This window comes from Parasteatoda tepidariorum, chromosome 6, assembly GCF_043381705.1.
Source record: "Parasteatoda tepidariorum isolate YZ-2023 chromosome 6, CAS_Ptep_4.0, whole genome shotgun sequence".
Lineage (NCBI taxonomy): Eukaryota > Metazoa > Arthropoda > Arachnida > Araneae > Theridiidae > Parasteatoda > Parasteatoda tepidariorum.
Genome location: NC_092209.1, coordinates 57,799,749 through 57,820,222, shown reverse-complemented (window position 1 = coordinate 57,820,222; position 20,474 = coordinate 57,799,749). Strand labels below are relative to the sequence as shown.

General features: G+C 27.1%; 1 protein-coding gene across 1 annotated transcript; it reads left to right on the top strand.

Moving 5' to 3' along the window:
- Nucleotides 1–662: 662 nt before the first annotated feature.
- On the top strand, nucleotides 663–18,447 carry LOC107451988 (uncharacterized). The gene is made up of 6 exons (XM_016068252.3): nucleotides 663–883; nucleotides 5,093–5,233; nucleotides 6,646–6,807; nucleotides 7,280–7,406; nucleotides 9,066–9,372; nucleotides 11,453–18,447. The coding sequence occupies exons 1-6, from the start codon at nucleotides 808–810 to the stop codon at nucleotides 11,558–11,560; spliced, it is 921 nt and encodes a 306-aa protein (XP_015923738.1). The 5' UTR covers nucleotides 663–807; the 3' UTR covers nucleotides 11,561–18,447.
- Nucleotides 18,448–20,474: the final 2,027 nt, after the last annotated feature.

Sequence of the window (20,474 nt, the reverse complement as noted above, 5' to 3'; positions counted from 1 at the left end):
GTATAATAGTACTGGCTATATAAGTCATAAAAAGAACTGGAAAAAATATAAGAATGGCTGATCTTTAATTTATTTTTATTTGTACTGCAGCGAGTGAAAATAAGTGAATTTGTTAGCGGCTAAGCGTTGTGCTTCAACGTACATACAGCAAATATATACTTTTCAAAACAAATTTTTTTTCTTCATCCAAGCTATGAAAAATGTTGTTGAAAAATGTTGAACAGTTGGGGGATAATATATAATCCATAAACGAGCTTTTCAATTTTTATTTTTATTTTAGAGCCGCAAATAGGCAATTGAAAATTTACTTCATTTTTAATCATTTAAATAAGAGTTTGTTCAGTGAATAAGGAAATTATTTAAGAAGAATCTTAAACATAACCTCATAACCATTTCTGTAAGTTTTTAAATTATGGTTCTTAACATTCTAAACAATAAATTTTAGAGCTAAATTCTGAAAAAAAATCACTCTCTCCTTTCTAACAAGGAAGGGGGGGGGGGTGAGCTAACAATATCAATCACAAATATGTTTCTAAAATGTATCGACCTCTTTTACAGTTTTTTATAATTGCCACAGGATGAAAGAGGGTAAGTAATTTAGCGACATCTAACGATGAATCTTTTTACTACTTGCCAGAACCAAATTGATTTAAGCTCATTAATCTGGCAACGTCAAAATTTTGACAATCTGAAATTTCGTAAATAAAGGACATGCATGTTTATGTTTATTTAAATGAAGCTTATTTTTTTGTAGTTAATCATATACATTTCTTATGATTTCACTTTTAATTACTATATGTATGTCTAATGGCTACATTAAGTCATCATCCTATTTATGCATTTACTATCATATCATTTCTGTGTGTGATAATCACAGTTGAAGGTACTTAATTTAGATGTTTTAATTCAAGATTTTCTTGTTTTCAATCATATAATAATAGAATTGTAGTTTACAAACGTTTAAAATAATTTTTAAGTCGTTTACATTTCCTTATTTTACTTGGTGGAGAGATGTGTGCTTAGTATTCATGTTATATGATTTTCGTTTTTCGTCATATTTAATTGTTAAAGCAGATGTTTTTTTTACGCATTTTAAACTTTTAATCAAAATTTGCTTTTAGGCAAAACTATTTTAATAATTTATACTTAAAATAATTTTAATGCATATTATTTTATGAGTCTTGCAGTATTCACTTCGAGTTTTAACAAATATTAAGTATCTTTTGTTTCTTTGATATGAAATTATTATAACGAGTCTATTCTTCATCTATTAAAAATGTTTTGGCCACTAAATATAGAATTTCGTGTGCAAGAAATATTTGACCAATTTATTGCATATTGGAAGAGGAGAAAAGAGCTTTATCTTTGAAAAGGAGTTGTATAGTAACTAAAGTCAATATATCGGGATAACTTAGTTGATTAAAATTACCATAAACCAAATATATAATATTTTATTGATATATTTTACTTTTAGGAAGAATGGGCAGGATTTTTCTGTCTTTTCTATGTATTCCAAAAAACACTGAACTATTCAATTAAGAACAGGGTATGCTTTTTGCTACCCATGAATAAAATAAAACAATGTGAACAAAACACAAATTAGGGAACATTTACGCTGTTTTACTTTATTCTTTGAAATATTGTGTGTTGGTTTATGAAGAGATATCTCACACTCAAAATTGCAATATTTATATATATAGTGAAGGAATACCTATTTAAAGTTTCCTGTACCTATCTTTTTTATTTTATTGAAAATATAACAAGGCACCATTTAAGGAGGGTCTATTGTATAATCTATATTATATTTCTAGATTTGTTTCAGAGTATAAAAATTAATTATGTTTTTATATATTTTATAAATTTTATTAAATTTAATCACTTATCAAATTTTCTGAAGTATTATTTAAGTAACTTTAACTCTTTCGCTACCGGAACGCCCTAGACGCCTCGTAAGCTAGACTACTGAAAACGCCCGAAGTGCCCGTGAAACGAGTTAGAGATTCTTCCCCCTTTTCGAAAAATAACACACAATGGGGGAGGTGTGGCAGTAATCGTCCTTGAAGTTAATTTACAAAAAGGGAAGAAGGCAGAGGGATTTTTCAACAAAAGTTTTGTTTTATATCATTCCGCTTTTGTAAAGTTGTTTTCTCCTGTTTATTTATATATATATATATATATATATAAACCAAAATGTATTTTCGCTGTAAAGGTCCTTCGACCGAAAATAATTTTCAATTAAATTAATTTTCAATGATGAGACAGGATGAGTCGGATTTTAATGAATCAGGGGATGAAGATGAATTCGAAGATGTAACACCAACTGAAACTACTGTTGCCCCTAACGACTGAACTTCTTCTGATAATACTTCTCGAGAAAAAGTTAAATGAAACGTTTTATTGTAAAAATAAAATCATATTCTCATAAGCTTAAAATTTATAGTTAAGAAATGTAGTATTTTTTTAACTTTTTTGAAAGACAGAGAGTGATGTAGAAACTAATATAAACTCAAAATTAATTAACCTAAATTATTAAGCTGGCTACTTCTTTTTATCTGAACTTTTTTGATAACTTACGTTGAAAAGAATAAACTGGAGTAATGGTGATAAAGTATTTTTTTTAAACATTAAATTATTTAGTTATTGTGTCTTTAAAAATATATCAATTGATCAAGATAATAAACAGCTCGAAATTTGCAGTGTTTTCGGAAAAAAGAAATTACAGTAATTTTAAAATATATTATTCTACAAGACTGAAAGATTACTCAATTAATTATAAATCTATTTTTAAATATAAAATAAATAATTAAACATTATTTTATTAGAATTAGATCGTAGGTTTTAATGCCTTACAAAATAGTTTTTATATTTATAGCAGTAGGATCCAAGAGAAAAAACTGCTTTGATGGGTACCAAAATTATTATTTGAAATTTGAACTTTATTCTGCATTTGTAGTTCGACAGCTGTAAATCATTCACGTTGTCTTGCTGTTTTATGAATGCCTCGCTATTTTCACCTTTTCAATGCTTGTCATTACGTAGGTATTGCACTTTAAGCTGCAACGACCCATTTTTTTAATTAATTGTTAACACCTGGTCTAAAAACACGAATTTTACTAGTGGAGAATGTGTTGGTGTCAAAACTCTTAAAATAGCTAAATCTCTATGAATTTATTTATTTTCAATTTTACGCCTTATCTTCATACAAAAGGGTTTCTTCACAGGAGGATTATCTGTAGTTAACTCTTAATTTCTCATGAATGCATTTTTTCCTTCATATTGAATGTTCTATATTCAGCTGTCAGACTACCCAGATGTGTTACAATTTACTCATTCATTTCTGTAGAAGATAAGCGTTATCAGCATAGCTTCTAAAGGCTATTGTTAAATGAAAATTAACATGTCATATAGTAGATTTTCTCCATTTCTACCTGAAGTTGGAACTGATATCTTTGTCACCAAAATTATGGTGTGGTAGTGTAAGAAATTCCTTTGATATTCCCCTTTTCTTTCAAAGAAATTTCTTGTCACCACTCCCATATATACTGCACCATATGTCTAAACAGATGCCGATTTCCAACTGTTCAGTAAAATGCAGAACAATTTAGTCCCATTCTCAAAAAGAAATAATTACAAGCGAAACGTGACAGAAGGATAAATCTTAGCCTAGAAGGCATTGTTGAAATAGGAAGTAATTGTGTTCCCTAGCATACGTAAAGAATAGCTGTCTGGCTGATTAACGATGGGGTCGGAGGTTAAAAAATTATGCATTAAATATAGTAGTTAAATATAGATTATTATATATAGTCATTAAAATTTTTAAAAATGAAATTAAGAAAAATTAATAGTTAGTAAATAAAAATTTAGACATTGTATGTGTATATATATATATATATATATATTTGCTAAGCTTTGAAGATATTGTTTTATAGTTGAACATTTATTTTGTTTGCTTTCAATCCACTTTTTCAATTTATGATAATATTTTCTGGGGATAATATTTTTAATGGTTTCAGAGCCTTGTTAAATAATAAGAAAAGTTTCTCGTATTTCATATTGTAAATTGATGTAAAATAAGACACACATTTAGGTTGAATAATATTTTAGTACTATCACCAAATTAATTTATCCTTAATGACTGATGTTAATTTCAAATGTTGGTTTCTAAGAAATTTAAAATTTATTTTTCAATCATTTAAGTTATTGAATTATGTTAGTTTTTGTTTTACAACGAAAAGAAAAAGGATTTTATTTGTGCGAGAATATTATTATCAAATTAAATGCTTTATTTAGATTTTGTATAACTGGATTACATGGAATTACATACTTATGTTTCAATATAAATAATAAAATTAAACAAAAAAAAAAACCGAAAACAAATGCAAGCATTTATTAACATTTTATAAATCTCGTTACGATAGTGATATTCTTGCTTCAAATTATGTCTTTCTTCCCTTTGAACTCCTATTTTGGGGATATTTCCACAGGTGAATAAAGAGAGGATCAGTCATTCCAGAGTAAGACAGGGAAATTTTTGCTACTCGTTTTCCTACTTCGGGCGTTTGCGGTATTCTGGGCATGTTGTGGTTTGGTGGGCTCGGTATTTAAAGAGTTAATAAGAAGTGTTTATCTGTTTGTAAAGAAAAATTGATAATGATTTGATAAAGATCATTTACAATTTTATCTCTTCAAATAGATCACTACAATTTTAGTACATAATCAGAATCTTTGTATGTAATGAATGGAAGGAAATTATTTAAAAAATTTTATTTTTGAGAATTTAAATCAAAGTTTAATTTTATTGTTTTTATTAGATAAAAAGTTTTTTGAAGTTATAAATTTTTTTTTAGCTTGTGTACTTAATAAGAACAATTAAAAATATTCTTATATGATATTTAGATAGAAAATGGAATTAGATATTTAAAAACATGTTAGTCTTAATATATGTGTTAGAAATAATAAATATACTTAGAACATAAGATATTATAGTAAGTATTAACATTATTAGTATGACATTATTTTATTCTATTTTTCTGATATTGATTGCATGTAGTTAAAAGATTCAATGTCATTTTATTATTGTTCTGTTTCTTAGGACAAATAGAATTATGTCATGACGTTTATGCTCCTTTTTTACAACATGAAGTGCAAGATAACTGCACCTTAGTCTGCACTCTAAAGTTACAACATGCTGTTTCGAATGTTCATGATGATGAACTTGCCTTGTGTGTAAAAAGTAAGACTAATTTTACATTACTCTGCAAGTAGTTTTTACACTAAAAATTACAAGTAGAGATAGAGATTAACATATTTTTAATTTAATTGTCTATAATAATTGAAATAAAGTATTCTTAAAGCTCATTTAGTACTAAAATAGAAAACAGTCATTGTATTATAATTTTTGAAAGACATTTCATCGGTATCTATTGTTTCTTTTGAAAGATATTTAATACAAAATTTTTACAATTAACTTTACTGAAAGGCAAAAATAAATAAATTCTGATTTATTTTGGAAAATAAGATTATAAGTCCCCCCCCCCTGATCAAGANCCCCCCCCCCGGTTTCTCAATATTATTTTGCACTGTCAACTTTTTTATTGTTCAAAAAATTGTATAAAGGGTTCTAAGACAATGTGACCCATTTTTGTTGAAAATATCTTATATCAACCCCATTTCATCCTTGACTCATTGTATTTTTCTTTCAAAAAAAAAAGTTATTGTGTATTATTAGTAATGAAGCAATATTGAAATTATTATGAAAGAATCAGTCTAATATCCTTTTGAAAATATATATTATTATGATTCACATATTTATGACACTTAAAAATTCCAATCAGAGTCATTACAAAGATCCCTCGATTTTTTTCAAAGATTCATCATGGGGGTAAAATTGTTAAAAATAAATTTGCACCATTTTTGAATAGTGTATAATTCTGTGGGATTAGTTATTAATCTACTTCAACACACAGATTATATTTTAAATTATTTGCATTAAAGGTTAAAGATTACTAATTTTTTATTAAACACAGACAATAATTTTTTTATTATTTTTTAAATGTAAATTCTACTTGTATAAAATATTTTGGGGCCGGGATAGCCTGGTCGGTAGGGCGCTGGGCCCATGTCCGAGAGTTCGTAGGGTCGAACCCCACCGGCCGAAGACTCCCCGTGTAGTTGGTGACTGGTGCTCGTTAAAATTCTGTTGAGTCGCAAAGTCCTCCATGTTCCCATAACCTCTGAGGGTACTGGATTAGAGATGGATCGTTCTCTGATTCAGGTCAAAATTACCATCTGTGGATGAATGAATGGAATTATGAATGGGTCCGCCTTACAAACAGGTGTGACGTATGATGTGCAGAAGTCGAATTCTTGGCCATAGACAGCGCCACTGAAAAACAAGAATCGCGCACTCTGCCTTAAATTTGCTTGGTTTCACCAAGCAGACTTGCCCGTGTGGCAAGTGGCATTAGAACCAACCCACCGTAAAATGTTTTTGATACTTTATAAACTAGTTTCTCATTTTGTAATAAAATTGATTTTCAGAATAAACGAAGATCACCCTTGATCTTAGTTTTCAAAATTCACATTAAACATGAAACTGAATGAATAAATTTTTAACATGCTTAAAACGTTTTTTTTTCTTTCTAGATTCTTCCATTGCTATTTTTTGTACAAATCATGGGGATTGTCGTCATTATCATGTTGGAGCTTATTGTAAAATGATCCCTTGTTTCTGCAGAAGTAGAGATGGAAAATCTGAGTTCTTTGTTTTAGATGCATTTAAAATTCCACGATTACACACTTGTGTTGGTGAGTTACATATCTTCCACTTACGAATTACCGAAACTTCTTAATAGCTGTAATGTTAATGAATAATGATAAAAAAATTTGTAATATTATGCAGTAAACTATGTTAAATAAATAAATAAAATAACTATTAATTTTTTTCCTTAACATTTCTTGTACAAAAATGTATTATTTGGCCCATAAAAGGCCTTTTTAGAGTTCCATTAAATAATAATAAAGGGAGTTGGCTTCTCTTTCATGTTAAAGTCATGCGTGTTATATTTTGAAACTATTATTTTTTCAACTTATTTCTGTTGCCAAATAGAGTGAATCACAGATCAGATTAGTTTTAAAGAAATATTCATTGAACTTTAAGTCTCTTTATTTCAAAATGAACATAGATGGGTCTGAACCAATGTTCATAAGTTTTTTTTTAATTTTTTAAAAGTTGAGAGTTTTAACAAACTTGATAGGCATTGATTTTTTTTCTTCTTAGTTTCTGCCAGGTATGTGAATCCAGAATTGCCAATTATACCTTTTCCTTGGAAAACTTTGCTCATAGTATTCACTATCATCATCACATTTTTGCTGTGTTTGGTGGCTATCAAGTGTTTATCTAAAAGGTGAGTTAAAGTCTTTATTTTTTATTTCTTAGAAAAAATTTTTAAGGTAGCTGGTAAGGGCAAGAAAATTTTAATTATCTTAAACAGTAACTTCTTAATGTTTTTGCTACTCAGTAATATTTTTTATAGAAAAGTTTTTTTTGCTTGATGTGATTTTAAAAAAGATAAGAAGTATGTCTTCATCTTTGTTTATCTTCAAAATTCTTTTCCACAATAAATGTTTATAAGTATATCCTTTTATCAGTTTTTGTAGTTTTTTCCAGTGTTGGGTATATTGCAATATAGTTAAATATTTCTATTTTGGTGCTTAACTTTAGTGAGTTGCACATCAAAAGTTTGCATCAGCATGTGTCAGTAAAGATCAGTAATCACGTCAGCAAAGATAATTTTAGAAAAAAAAAAATTGAATACTGTCTACGTGGGAAAAAGGAGAATGCTGAAATCAGCTGGTTATGTTTAAACAAGATGGCGTGTTAACTTTACATCTAGTATGTATGGTTTATTATTACCCTCAATCATTTTTCAGAACAACTTTTATTGGATATCTGCCAGCATTTGTTTATACCATGATTCAGCAGCCAATAAGGTTTGACACCTACTTGTCGTGTCGTTTGCAAGTCCCTAATTGAAAATATATTGTTTTCATTGTTTCTTAGATCAAAGTCACTTTAATCTTAGCTAATTTTTAGGACTATAGAAATAGCAATGCATCAAGAGAGACTTTTTTGAATATTGTAAGGGAATAAGTAAACTTAATACAAAAAGTTGAAAATGACTCAAGTGTTGTCAGCTGAAATGGAGGAATAGCTATGATTTTGGTGCTGCTTAAGGCTTATGTATTGATAATAAAATTTGCAAAAATTAAAGCATTTAGTAGAAAGTCAAGAACTAAAATTTTCTTGGAATTAAATTTAGAGAAGATAAATAATTTTGTGACCCTTTAAGTTTTTTTTTTTTTTTTTTTTTTTTTTTTTTTNTTTTTTTTTTTTTTTGTGAGTAACTTATCCCTGTGCATGTAGATAATATTTGATATGAAGATATTTCTAAAAAAAAAAAAAAACACTATAATTAACCACATATTTTTCTGGACCCTAAATGAATCTATCAATTGAAATATTTGCAATGCTTATTTATTTGTTTTGGATGTTCATATGAGGTATTAAGTATGTTGTTGTTCCTATAGTCACTTAGACAAACAGAGCTTGCCAATCATTGCCCTTTTGCGAATTTTGGAGTCAGGAAGGTACACATTTCGTTTGACAAAAGAGCACTGCAAAGGGGAAACTACATCTTTGCTTAGAACCCTATGGATAGATGGCCGTACCTCTCATTTGTAACGCCGATTGTTCAATTTAGACTTAGATCTGAAGGGGAATGAAATTTTCTCCAGATCCAGTAACCATAGTATTGCTCAGTGACCAACCACAGGACACATTTTATGAATACTTATATCGCATGTACATGGTGGGTCTTAGCGTAGTCAAAGATCAAATCTCTGCCGGTACGAACCGGTATCTGATTCTCTAACTACTGAACTACCACATCCCAAGATTTAAGCATGAGAGGGTTAGAAGTTACATTGTATTTTTTTACTTGGATTGTGAGGCCTAAAATATAATAATTACAGCATTAACTGTTAATGAATATTTTATTTTGTAGGATAAGAAAATGGCAGGCAAAACGTATAAGGGGTGATGCTAGGCAACGAATGACAACTGAAGATAATGCCACTTTATTCACTCAATCAAATCCTAATGCCCATATCCAGAATGAATATTCAACACCATTTACTACATATTTTCCTCGAGGCATGCCACGTATATACAGAGCTAATCCTCGAAGCTCACAGCACAGAGTTCGTCAAATGCAGAGAGCACATTATACAGCTTGTGCGCAAGCAGAAACTTCTTTATGTGATACACTTTCAAATCAAGATAAACCTCCACCCTATGAAGCTGCAGTACAGGTATTATGTGGTTTTCGGTACTTTTTAGTTAGCTAGGTGGAAGGAAATTCAATTATTTTTAAAAATTTTTTTAATTAAATTTAAAATTTTGTGACCAACTATTTTGTTCAGTGTTTAAAAAAAAAAATCTTAAAAAACTAGAAAAAAAAATGGCTACGGAAGATTAGTTAAGTAAACACTATAAACTAATAAGAAATATCCTATGTGATAACAAAAACTGCATAGGTTATAGACATGTTCTTAAATTTAACTAAAATCTGAGAGAAGTTGTTATAATCAAAACCACAATTGTAAAAATTGCTGTTTTCAAGATGTTGTTGACTGATTTAATCCATATGGTTTTTTAATAGGAAATACATAAGTTTTAAATCAATGCATATTTCTTCAAGATTTGCAGAATTTAAATCATTTGATTTTTTATTTTTATTTATTGACTAAAAACACACTTTTTTTTAAATCATTGATTTAGTTGAAAATATTTTTTATACTGTTCAGTTTATAAAGATAATTTGAAGTTAGTAATTTTTTTAAATATTTTGAAATATTTTTGTTGAAAATATTTTTTATACTGTTCAGTTTATAAAGATAATTTGAAGTTAGTAATTTTTTTAAAAATCTGATTCCATTGATAGAATGTTTTATCCAGATGGATTAAGATTGAAAGATGAAACTACATTTTTTTCTTAACTGTATAAAACACTTAGCTAAATAATAAACATATTACATTTATACCTATTTAGTTTTATGTTTATTTCAATATAAGTACTTTTAAAAATTAATAAATATGTAGTTTGCATATTTATAAATTATGAAAAAGACTTTCTCTGTCAAGAGTACTTAAGTAGATTTGATACCTTACCCTTGATATAGGGTTCACGCCAGTATGGCAGCAAGTGTCGCCAAATGCTCTGCAAATGTTCCTAAAATATGCCTGGGCGACAAATTTGTCGCCTTGAAATATTTTTGCAATTTGCAAAGTAGTAAAAAAAATTTTTTTGCATAGAATTCCAGACATTTAAAAAAAATAATTTATTCATTTTATTGTTTTACGCATAGTATAGAACTCAAATGTGTGGTATTCGAATGTAACAACTGAAAGTGTATTACAAAAGTGATGCAAAAAAATTTTAAAATTAAATGTTGAAATTTCTAATTTACATGTTGTGCTGTGCTTTGCATTCAAGTACTAACAATATATTTGCTGATCAATAAAATAATATGTTTTGCTTTTTTAGAATTTACCTTTATAACTTTTAATTTAAATTTTACAATTTAGGGATAATTAATTTTTAATGATAAAATATTTGTTAGTTTTTAGTTTCTCTGCTTTTCTCATTTACTTATTTATTTAATCTCAGTATTTTAGTCCCTATGTTGAATTTATTGTTTTATTATTATTTAAGCTTTTTTTTATTTAATTTTAATAAGTACTAATTTTCAATCATTATGGGGTAATGAATCTATTTTGTTATTATAGTTATATAGAGGGCAATTAATATTTTTTGATGCGTACCAAAACATGAATTATGTAATGGCTAAGTTTGATTTTTTTTCTTCTCAAGTTTATTACCATATTAAATTTTTGGACTGCTAAATGAATACCTAGGTGGTCCTATTGAACCACTAAACTTTCATTACTGGTGTGAACCCTACATTTAGACTTCATTTTTTATTTGGCAAATTAGTTCTTTGTCTTTACAAATTCATGAGAATGTTGAGCTTAAATAAAATTATCTATGCATTTATTTACTTAGTGATTAATTTGTATATTATGTATTTTAGTGTTAAAAATTATTAATACATTTTATCAAAGCTTTAATTGACAAATGTAAAAAAAAATCATTTTCTTATTTAAATTTTAAAAAAAGTACAATTTTTTAGGAAAAAAATTAAGATCTTTATTAACTTTCTTTTCTTAATTTGTGATACTTTTAAAGAATTCCCTTGAATTTAATGTGTTAAAAGTATAAAAATTGGTTTTTCAAAAATTCCATCATGAAAAGGAATAAAAAATTTTTTTAACATAAAGAGTACATCATTATTGTATTAGTTCAGACTTTGTTTACTTTATATTATGTAGGCACTGCCTCCAAGTTATGAAGATGTTGAACGTGCACTCCATGAAGAAGAAAGAGTGGAAATCCATACACAACCCATAAGATCATCAACATTACCACCCATGCCATGAGCTAACACATTTTCTATACATTTTAAATGCTGAAAAACGAACATATACTGTTAAATATTGGAAGGATTTTTCTTAATCCTTACCTGAATCATCTGTGATGTTATTAAGGACAAGGGGTTTTAGAAATTATGTTTGTTGTTGTTGTTGTTATCCCCCTTTTTGATATATTTGTTATTTCCTTGTACGAATAGTTATCACAAAATTAATTTTTTTAAACTTTTTTTTACATTTCTTTTAATAGTAAAAGCGAATAGGTCTGAAATGAGGATTATTTATAATACATATTGATAACAGTTTTGTTTTTAGTTAAAAATTTACCAATTGCTTAAGTAACAGCTTAGTAGTTCCTATTTTTTGTAGTAAATTTTGCAATTCATCATTCCCTTTCTTATTCATTGAATGTGATTTTACATATAACTGATTATGCTTTAAAAGTTTTATAATTTCTTAATCAGATTTTTTTATAGATAGATTTATCTATTTCCAAACGCTGTCTGTTTTTTTTTTAAAATTTTATTTACTCTGAATTCTTTTTGATATTCATAGTTTGTGAATATAAAAATAATAAAATTAAATGATTAAAATGTCTTAAATTATAAAAGGATGAGTTATTAGCGGTATAGACTTTTGCATTATATTTTAGTTTTATAAGCAAATTTTTGTCAGTTATTTTATTAAAGAGTGTGAAAAAAAATGAATACAAGTCCACATATCCCTTTAAAAAGAGCTTTGGATTTCTAAAATCTCATTTAATAGAATAAATTGAATTTGTTGCATATCTACTTATAAAGACTTTTAAAATACAATAAATTTTAGTTAGTAAAAGCTGGGATTTGTGCTGAAAGCTGAATAGGTTCATTTCTGGCAAGTCAAAACCTTAGAAATTAAATAGTAAGTGATAAAGAAGAAGAAATATAATAGATGGAATAATATAATTTAATAATATTATGCTAAATATTAACTATCTTTTTTAAATTATAATGATAATTGTGAGCTTGTCATATTTTGTATTTATCTTTATACATTTTATAAATTGAATATTTAATAGATTGTGTGTTTTAAACTGGCATGTTTTTTGCAAAATTTAAAATTCTTCTATTTTATAGTATAAAGCATTGTAAATGGTTAAAAAAGTTTTTTTTTCTCTATTAAATTATTACATCGCATAAGTTTTTATTACATGTTTTTAAATCTATACTCAGTGCATAGTTTATTATAAACCTCTCTAAAGCAATAACTGTACATGTGATAATCTTCTATTGCATTTATTTTCGATTTGCATTCACCTTTACCTGTGTATTTCTCTGCACATGCTTAGTCAGTAAGTTTTATATTTTCTAGGCTTTGTCTAAATTATATTAAGAATTTTTGTTTTCTCTTTTTAATTTCAATCAAATTGACTGAATAACCTTTAAATACAAATTTACAATACAGTTTCTGATAAAAAAATAATTAAACTTTTATATATTTAATAAAAAAATTGTTTTAATTTATTGGCACATTGAAATTTAAAAATTCAATTGCCGTAAAATTAAACTTAGTCTACAATTGTTGAAAGATAATGGGCAAAAAGTTTATGCTCAAGTTTTATAGAGATGAAGATGCTGGAATATTCCAGATTAAAGTTTCATTTCATAAACCCAGTGTGGAATTTAAGTTATTTTAACACAATTTCAAATGGCTTTTATGTAAAAAAAATCTTCATTAGAATTATGGATACTTGACCTAAGAGCTCCTGTGTCTTCTAAATTGGACTCAGAATTACAAAGTTTGGAAAGACAGAATTAAATGACACTGATATTTACTGATAGCGAATAAATATTTTTATTTTTATTCTTTAAATAAAGAGCTACTCATGACCTCCTTATCATGTTTTTTTGAATTTTAAATGCAAAACGAATTTAAAATTAAATGTTTTTTTTTTTTAAGGTTTGGTGGTTTTTTTTATCAGGAAAAGAATGTGTGACTCAGGCTTGAGTTGGAAAAATAATTTATTAAATATTCTGTAAGCAGCTGAGAATTTGAGCAATAAACCTTGGTCATATGTATTAAAATGCTATATGAATAAATTAAAAAAATTACCAAAAATGAGAGAAATTTAATGGGAAATAGGTACTTGACATAGTTTGTAAATGCCTTTTGTATACTCTCTAGACAAATCTTAGACATATAAGTACTACAAAAATTTGCAATGATTGGCATTGTGGAACTTTTTAAGATGATATTGCAATTTTCTATTTCAGGTACATTTTATTTTTATTCCTTTTAATAGGGATACATTTTCTAAAAATAAGCTTGTATGTATATAATATTGGGATTTCATTGCATATAAAACTACAAAGTTTGTAACCTATGCAATATATCTAAGCCAACAGCATAAAATTTATCTTTTAAAAATGATTTTATTAATAATTTTTTGCGCCATATTTAGAAATCCGTCATTTTGCTTAGAATTATAATGTGTGTATCTATTTAAATAATTAGTTTTTTTTTTCTTCTTACTAGTTATTTAAAAAACAGATGCATGGTGTGGCAGAAAACATATTTAAATAGCATTAATTTATTTAGCATTCCACATCGAATTTAGTTCAAGTAATTATTTGTAACTAATATTTATTTGAACATTAAAACTTACATTCCTTAAAGCTAAGTCATTATGCTGTTAAGTATTACTTTAGTTTCATTATATTTTATTTTCCGCCAAGATTATGTTCATTTTTATCGAAATTCTTTAAAAGATATAATTGACAAGCATTTTTAATTTATTGAAGAAAAAAAAAAAGAAACATTTAACCCAATGTTTATTCGAATCATATTTTTGAAAAAAAAAAAAGTTTTATTTCTGGGGTATTGTAACGTAGCTTCAATGTTGCAATAATTTTTATTTATGTGTTTGATCTGAAATGAAACATTAATGTTTAGAATCGTGTGTTTCATATTGTAAGATTATGTCATTTAAAGCCAGAAACGACCAAAATTATATTGAGTTGGGTTGTGACAGTATTTGTCTTAAAAATTACTAATTGTGTATGCAAGTTTAATTCCAACCTTTTTGTATGTATAAAATTACGTATATTTCCTGGAATGTATCTTTTTTTAACTATGTGTAGTGGTGAGCTGTAAAAATATTAACGCTGCTATTTTGTGTAGAATTGGATGTCTTTAGTTAAACTTCAAAGTAATTAAGTGGCAACTTTTTTTCCATCAAAATACTTTAATAGAAAACTATAAAGAACAGGACTTCATGTAATACTCTTTCATATTAAACATATCTATATGGTTGCTAGAACAATAGCACTGATGTTTTTTAAATTACCTACAGTGCATTTATAGAAATTTAAAACTCCAACAATCTTCAAGAACACCTAAAGACAGTGAGTAGGGCTGTAGTGGTAGGGTTGAGAGGCAGGAGTGCTCCTCTCAAGATCAAAAAATTGGTGAACTTATCTGTATTGACTATGATTCTGCAGTTAACACAATTAAATCTTTTTCCAGTCTAGAAAGTCTTGAAAATGGGCTTCTATTTTTGAGTGCATATGGCAAATGATATTTCCATTTTGTGTATTTTTGAAGCAAATGAAGTTTTTAATCAAGTAATTAGTTAAATAGTTGCATTTTAGAGTCTTCAATGCTAACATACTGTTCTTAAAGCTTTTGAATATATCATTCATTTTACTTATTTTTTTATTTGTGATATTAAGTTATATTCTATCAAAGCCGTTTATTGTTTAAATTTCTTCCAGTGAAAATTTTTATTTTTATTTCAAGCAATAAAATATGAATCATAGTAACCATGACCTCCCAGCTGGATCCGCCACTGCTAAGTAGAGTAATAATAAAAAAATAAAATTTAAGGAGATCTCTCATTGTTCGAAATTCTCACAGCATTCCATGCAAATAATTTTGTTAACTGAATGATGTTTGCAAGTGTATCTAAGGTATGTCTTGCATTTCATTAATGCTATCTCTTTCCCCCCCCCCTCTTGTAGCCTATCACAGCTCTCGTTATTTCAAATCAGTGCCATCACTTGAGAGCAATTATTTTACATTTACATGGTGTCCTTTTTTTTCAATCATGCATAACAATAATTTCTTTTCTCTGAATCATTATTATCGTCATCACCGGAAATATATCGTTCTTCACTCAAATAGCTATCAATCTCAAATCCAATTGTTTCCTCCTTTTTTCTCTGTCCCATCAGACAATTCTCAAAGAATGCTGGAAAAATTGTATATATTTTTTAGAAACCATGAAAACCGATATAAAAAAATTATAGATTCGACTTTATACAAATTAAAATAATACACAGCAATTTTTAACACAATATTACAAAACATTAAAGAAAGAAATATTTTTGAATTTTCGCAACAACCAAGTGTGTGTTGTAAATTTTATGAACAAACAACCACGTAACACAAAACCTCGATTAAAAATAAAAATTAATTTACTTCCTGTTGGAACATTCCACGATGTGAGAAAGAGTTAAAAAGAGGAATAGAAAAGACTTTCAGCTCTGCAGTATGCAAAAAAGTACATTTAATACTGAATTTGTCATGAGATTTGCACAGACACGCATGCTGGCAGGTTGATCTTACTCTTACGAGATGACAAATCAAATGACCTCTTTCTTAAAACTGTCATCTCTTATTTCGTGTTTGTAAACCAACTTTCAAATGGTCATTTTTACTTAGATTCTTTTAGTTAAAAAATGTTATTTAAAAATTGGATTTACCAGACATAAGCATATTTGTAAAAAAGAGGTAATATTCAACAATAAAACCCAAAATATTTTTCAGTCTTGTATAAATATAAAAGATTTAGATCATTTGATTGGAAAAGATTTCTGCCAAAACAATTGTGTTTATCTTGCCACTTATTAATGTACTTTAATGCACAATATAAATAGATAGAAACTTTAAAATTCATATTGTATAAACAAAATATGAATATTTTTACTTAGCATTGGCTCCACATAACCCGTACAAAACATAATTTTTTTTTTTTATAAAATAGTAAACATTTTGCCTGCAGTCTGCTTTTTTTAATTGATCCTGATTTATTTTTTATAACATTTATTACAATATTATAATTATAATATTATTATTATAATATTTATTATTATAATATTTATTATTATAATATTTATTATTATTTTTTATAATAATGTGTGTTATACGATAATTGATATATATTTTTTTTTTAACTGTATAAATTTTGTACCCAATGCAAATAGTTTCTTAAATTTCCAAAAGGAAAACATTATTACGTTTGAGAAATTCTTTAATCAACACTATAATCCAAGTGTTTGAAAATTACCTATTTGTTGATAAGTGAGTTTCTTTTTTACGTATTTTTTTTTTTGTCTTCAATTTATACAAAAATTAAATTTTTGTTTTTACCAAAAACTAAGAGGAGCAGCATTTTCTCAGAATCCACTTTGACTATAGCCCTTGCAATTGGAAAAAGAAAAGTAATAAAATTTTTGTTACGTTGTATGTTTCCATTTTCCACTATTCCTAGTGCTCAGAGAGTTTCTCCTCCTGAGCGTGAATCAATAAATATACCAAGCAAACTAAATGGAATTAGATATACATTGTAAGGGTCGATTGAGCCCATACAGCTCATTGCTGGTTGTGTGCAATATTCATATTTTGATCTTGAAATGTTTTTAATATATTATATTGTGTATAATAAATTAAAAAATATTTTATTATTATTCTTATAATGTAAAGGAATTGTTATAATTTTTTATTAGCCCCATAATAAGTAACTTTAATGTAATGTAAATAATGGGTTGAATTCATATCGTTCATATGGGAAAAGAAACAGGTTATAACGGTCAATGAGTGAGTTTTGAAACCTGGATAACCAGTGATATAAACTCCAAATCTCTTCAACCTTGAAGTTATAAATATTCTCTCAACTGTTGACTTTTTGAAAATCCAATTCATGGCATCATAATTCTTAATTTGTAAATTTTTTATGTATTCAAAATACTTCAATATATAAGGAAAACAAAGCAAATATATATAAAAAAGACTTTAATATTTGATTTTCAGGAACTTAAAGATCTACCACACTGTTCTGGTCTATTCAAATTACAGTTACTAGATTCTCTATTTTCCAATAAATGTTTCTTTTTTTTTCTATGAAAAAGATACAATAAGAAATAAAATCTGTACAGTGCTATATTTTTCCCATTACAAATGGAAGTTTAATTTCATTATATTTTTAAAATTCTTTGTTAACATAAAAAAATGGAAAAAGAAATACTTTCTCACTATGACGTTTAAACTCTTTACACTTGGCAACAGTTTTAACAATTCAGAAGTGCTCCGTGTTACAGAACTCACCCATTATTAACCTTGTTAAAATTCTTGTGTCATGTGAAATAAATATTTTTTTTTGCATAGAGACAATCTGTTTTTGAAATGTATTTTTTTTCCTTATATATTTCTATAGTAAACCTACAATGACAAAGTATTTATATTGTTTATACCATTTTTTAAAAAAACAAAAACATTTTCATAACTGTTGCTGCTTTTTTGGCAGCATTACTTTTTGAGAATTTGGATAACTTAGACTAGCTCAATTTTGTGTTCTATTAAGCACAAAATATCTTCATATATGTATGAGTGGTTTGTATGTGATAAGTTTTTCCGTAGCTAGTTTTACTTTTGTGGAAAAAATGTACTTAAATATATTTTATCTGGATTCAAATGTGTCTTTCAAAGGTGAAAATGTATATATTATTTTATGTCCTCTCTTTTTTTTTGTTGTAGAAATGTGAGCTATACAGATATAATGGAATAGATTAGTTAATGTGTAAGATTTTTGTAAATATTTTATTATGATTTAAAAAAATAAACATATTGTACACAATGTTTTTTCTTGTGATGAATTTTTAATCAACTTTTTAAGAAAGTTTGTTAACTTTTTTTTTCAACTGAAAAATGAGCTATTACCCTTCTGTTAAATTGCAAATTTATTAATTTTTAAAAAATTTCAAAACCATTTTAGGAATTTATTTTAATAAGATGTTCACAAAATGTTAGTTCCTTCCTTTTGTTAAAGAAACTTTTTGTAATATTTTTTAAATCAAACGATATCACTCAATCACAAATTAACAACAACAAATTAAAATAATAATTGAAGAGCTGAGTGAATGAAGGTTTTAAGGTCCTTTCTCACTACATGTAATTATTTGCCTGCACATAGGAATTAGATTAACAAGTTTTTCGCTGTTAAATATTTTTCATCATTCTGGTTCAATGTTAAGATGATTCTTTAATCACTCATTTTCAATGTTTTTAAACAACTTCCACGATGTTGAAATGTGATAACGAACTCTTCACCATTTAGGAAGTCATTTCTAATTATGGAAGATTTTTTTTTTTTTTTTTTTTTTTTTTTTTTTTTTTTTTTTTTTTTTTTTGTATACAGTAACTACTTTCATTCAAGTAACATTAAATTTATTCACTTTTTGACATTTAGACGGTGGTAAGCGTTATCTTGTGGCAAAGTGAAAACCAAACCGCCAAAATAGTTTTTAATATAATTATGTACTATATTTTTGATTTTATTGTACTATATTTGCTTGCTAGTGGCATGCAGAGGTGTGCTGATGCTCGCCAAGCAATTTAAGGCAGAGAGTGCGTTTCTTGTTTTTCAGTGGCGCCATCTATGGCCAAGAACAAAAAACGTGAACTCAAGGGAAAAACATTAGATGAATTATATTTTACCTCAGCAAAGTATTTGTATAACAATTATAATTTCCTCATACAAATGATATATGTAAGCTTGAAACAAATTTAAAGTTTTAGTGTAAGAATTTAATCAGGCAATCCTCCTTATATTCACACAGTTCATGTAAGAAGGTGCCAACTTAATTTATCTTAGTTAATTGATATTGACTTAGTAAAATTAGGTATAAAACATAATTTATTTAAATAAGAATTCCGATTTTCTATGTGTAAATTAAAAAAAAATATCAATGACTCCCCATTTTAATAAAGAATGTGTGAAAAATTAAAGATTATGCCTAACCTTAATTTCCTGTCTGTAACTTCGGAATTGGTGAAATTTACTATCCTTATACTGATAGCATCTTTGTGAATTAAAATGAAGTCAAAATATAAGCTAAGTCTTTCATTGACTAAGCACTAACAATTCACTTTCTTGAAAACTTTCTAAGGTTATTGCTCAATATATTTCTCTCCCAAAATTTTAACACTTGGTGAAAAAAAACTTATGTTAGTGAATTAAATAAAACTAAAATGTGATATGTTTTCGAGAAATCACAATTCTTATCTAAAAAGTTTTCCGTGATTATTTTTAATTTTTAACAGGGTTCGCCAAGTGGGCCCACTTTGAAAAAACCCGCCCGGGTTTTATTGGGTGGGCCGTGACCTTCGAGAGTAGTCTCGAAGGTCACGGGTGGGCCCACCTTGAAAAAACCCACTTGGTTGGTTTTTTCACGTTTTTTTAAAATTTGGTTGAAAAATAATTATCTCCTAATACTGTCATTGGACACATCGTGGAAGTTAACAAATATTTTAGAAATATGCATCAAGCACATGGATGGGCAAATGAAAAAAACTCCTTGATGCCCCATTTACCAAATGATACTAGGTGGAGTTCATATTTTGACCGAGTAAAAACTTTTGCCAATAATTATCATAAATATCAAGAGATAGCTCTTGAACATCAAAATAAATCTAATAATTATTTGTCAAAGATACTAAATAATGTTGGGCTTTACCAACAGGCCCGTCCCTAACCGATTCGAGAGGGGGGGTGTTGAAGTTTATTTTGCCGACTATCATGTACATATATACGTGTATATATATATATATGTACATACATATATATATATATGTACATATATATATATATATATATATACACATACAT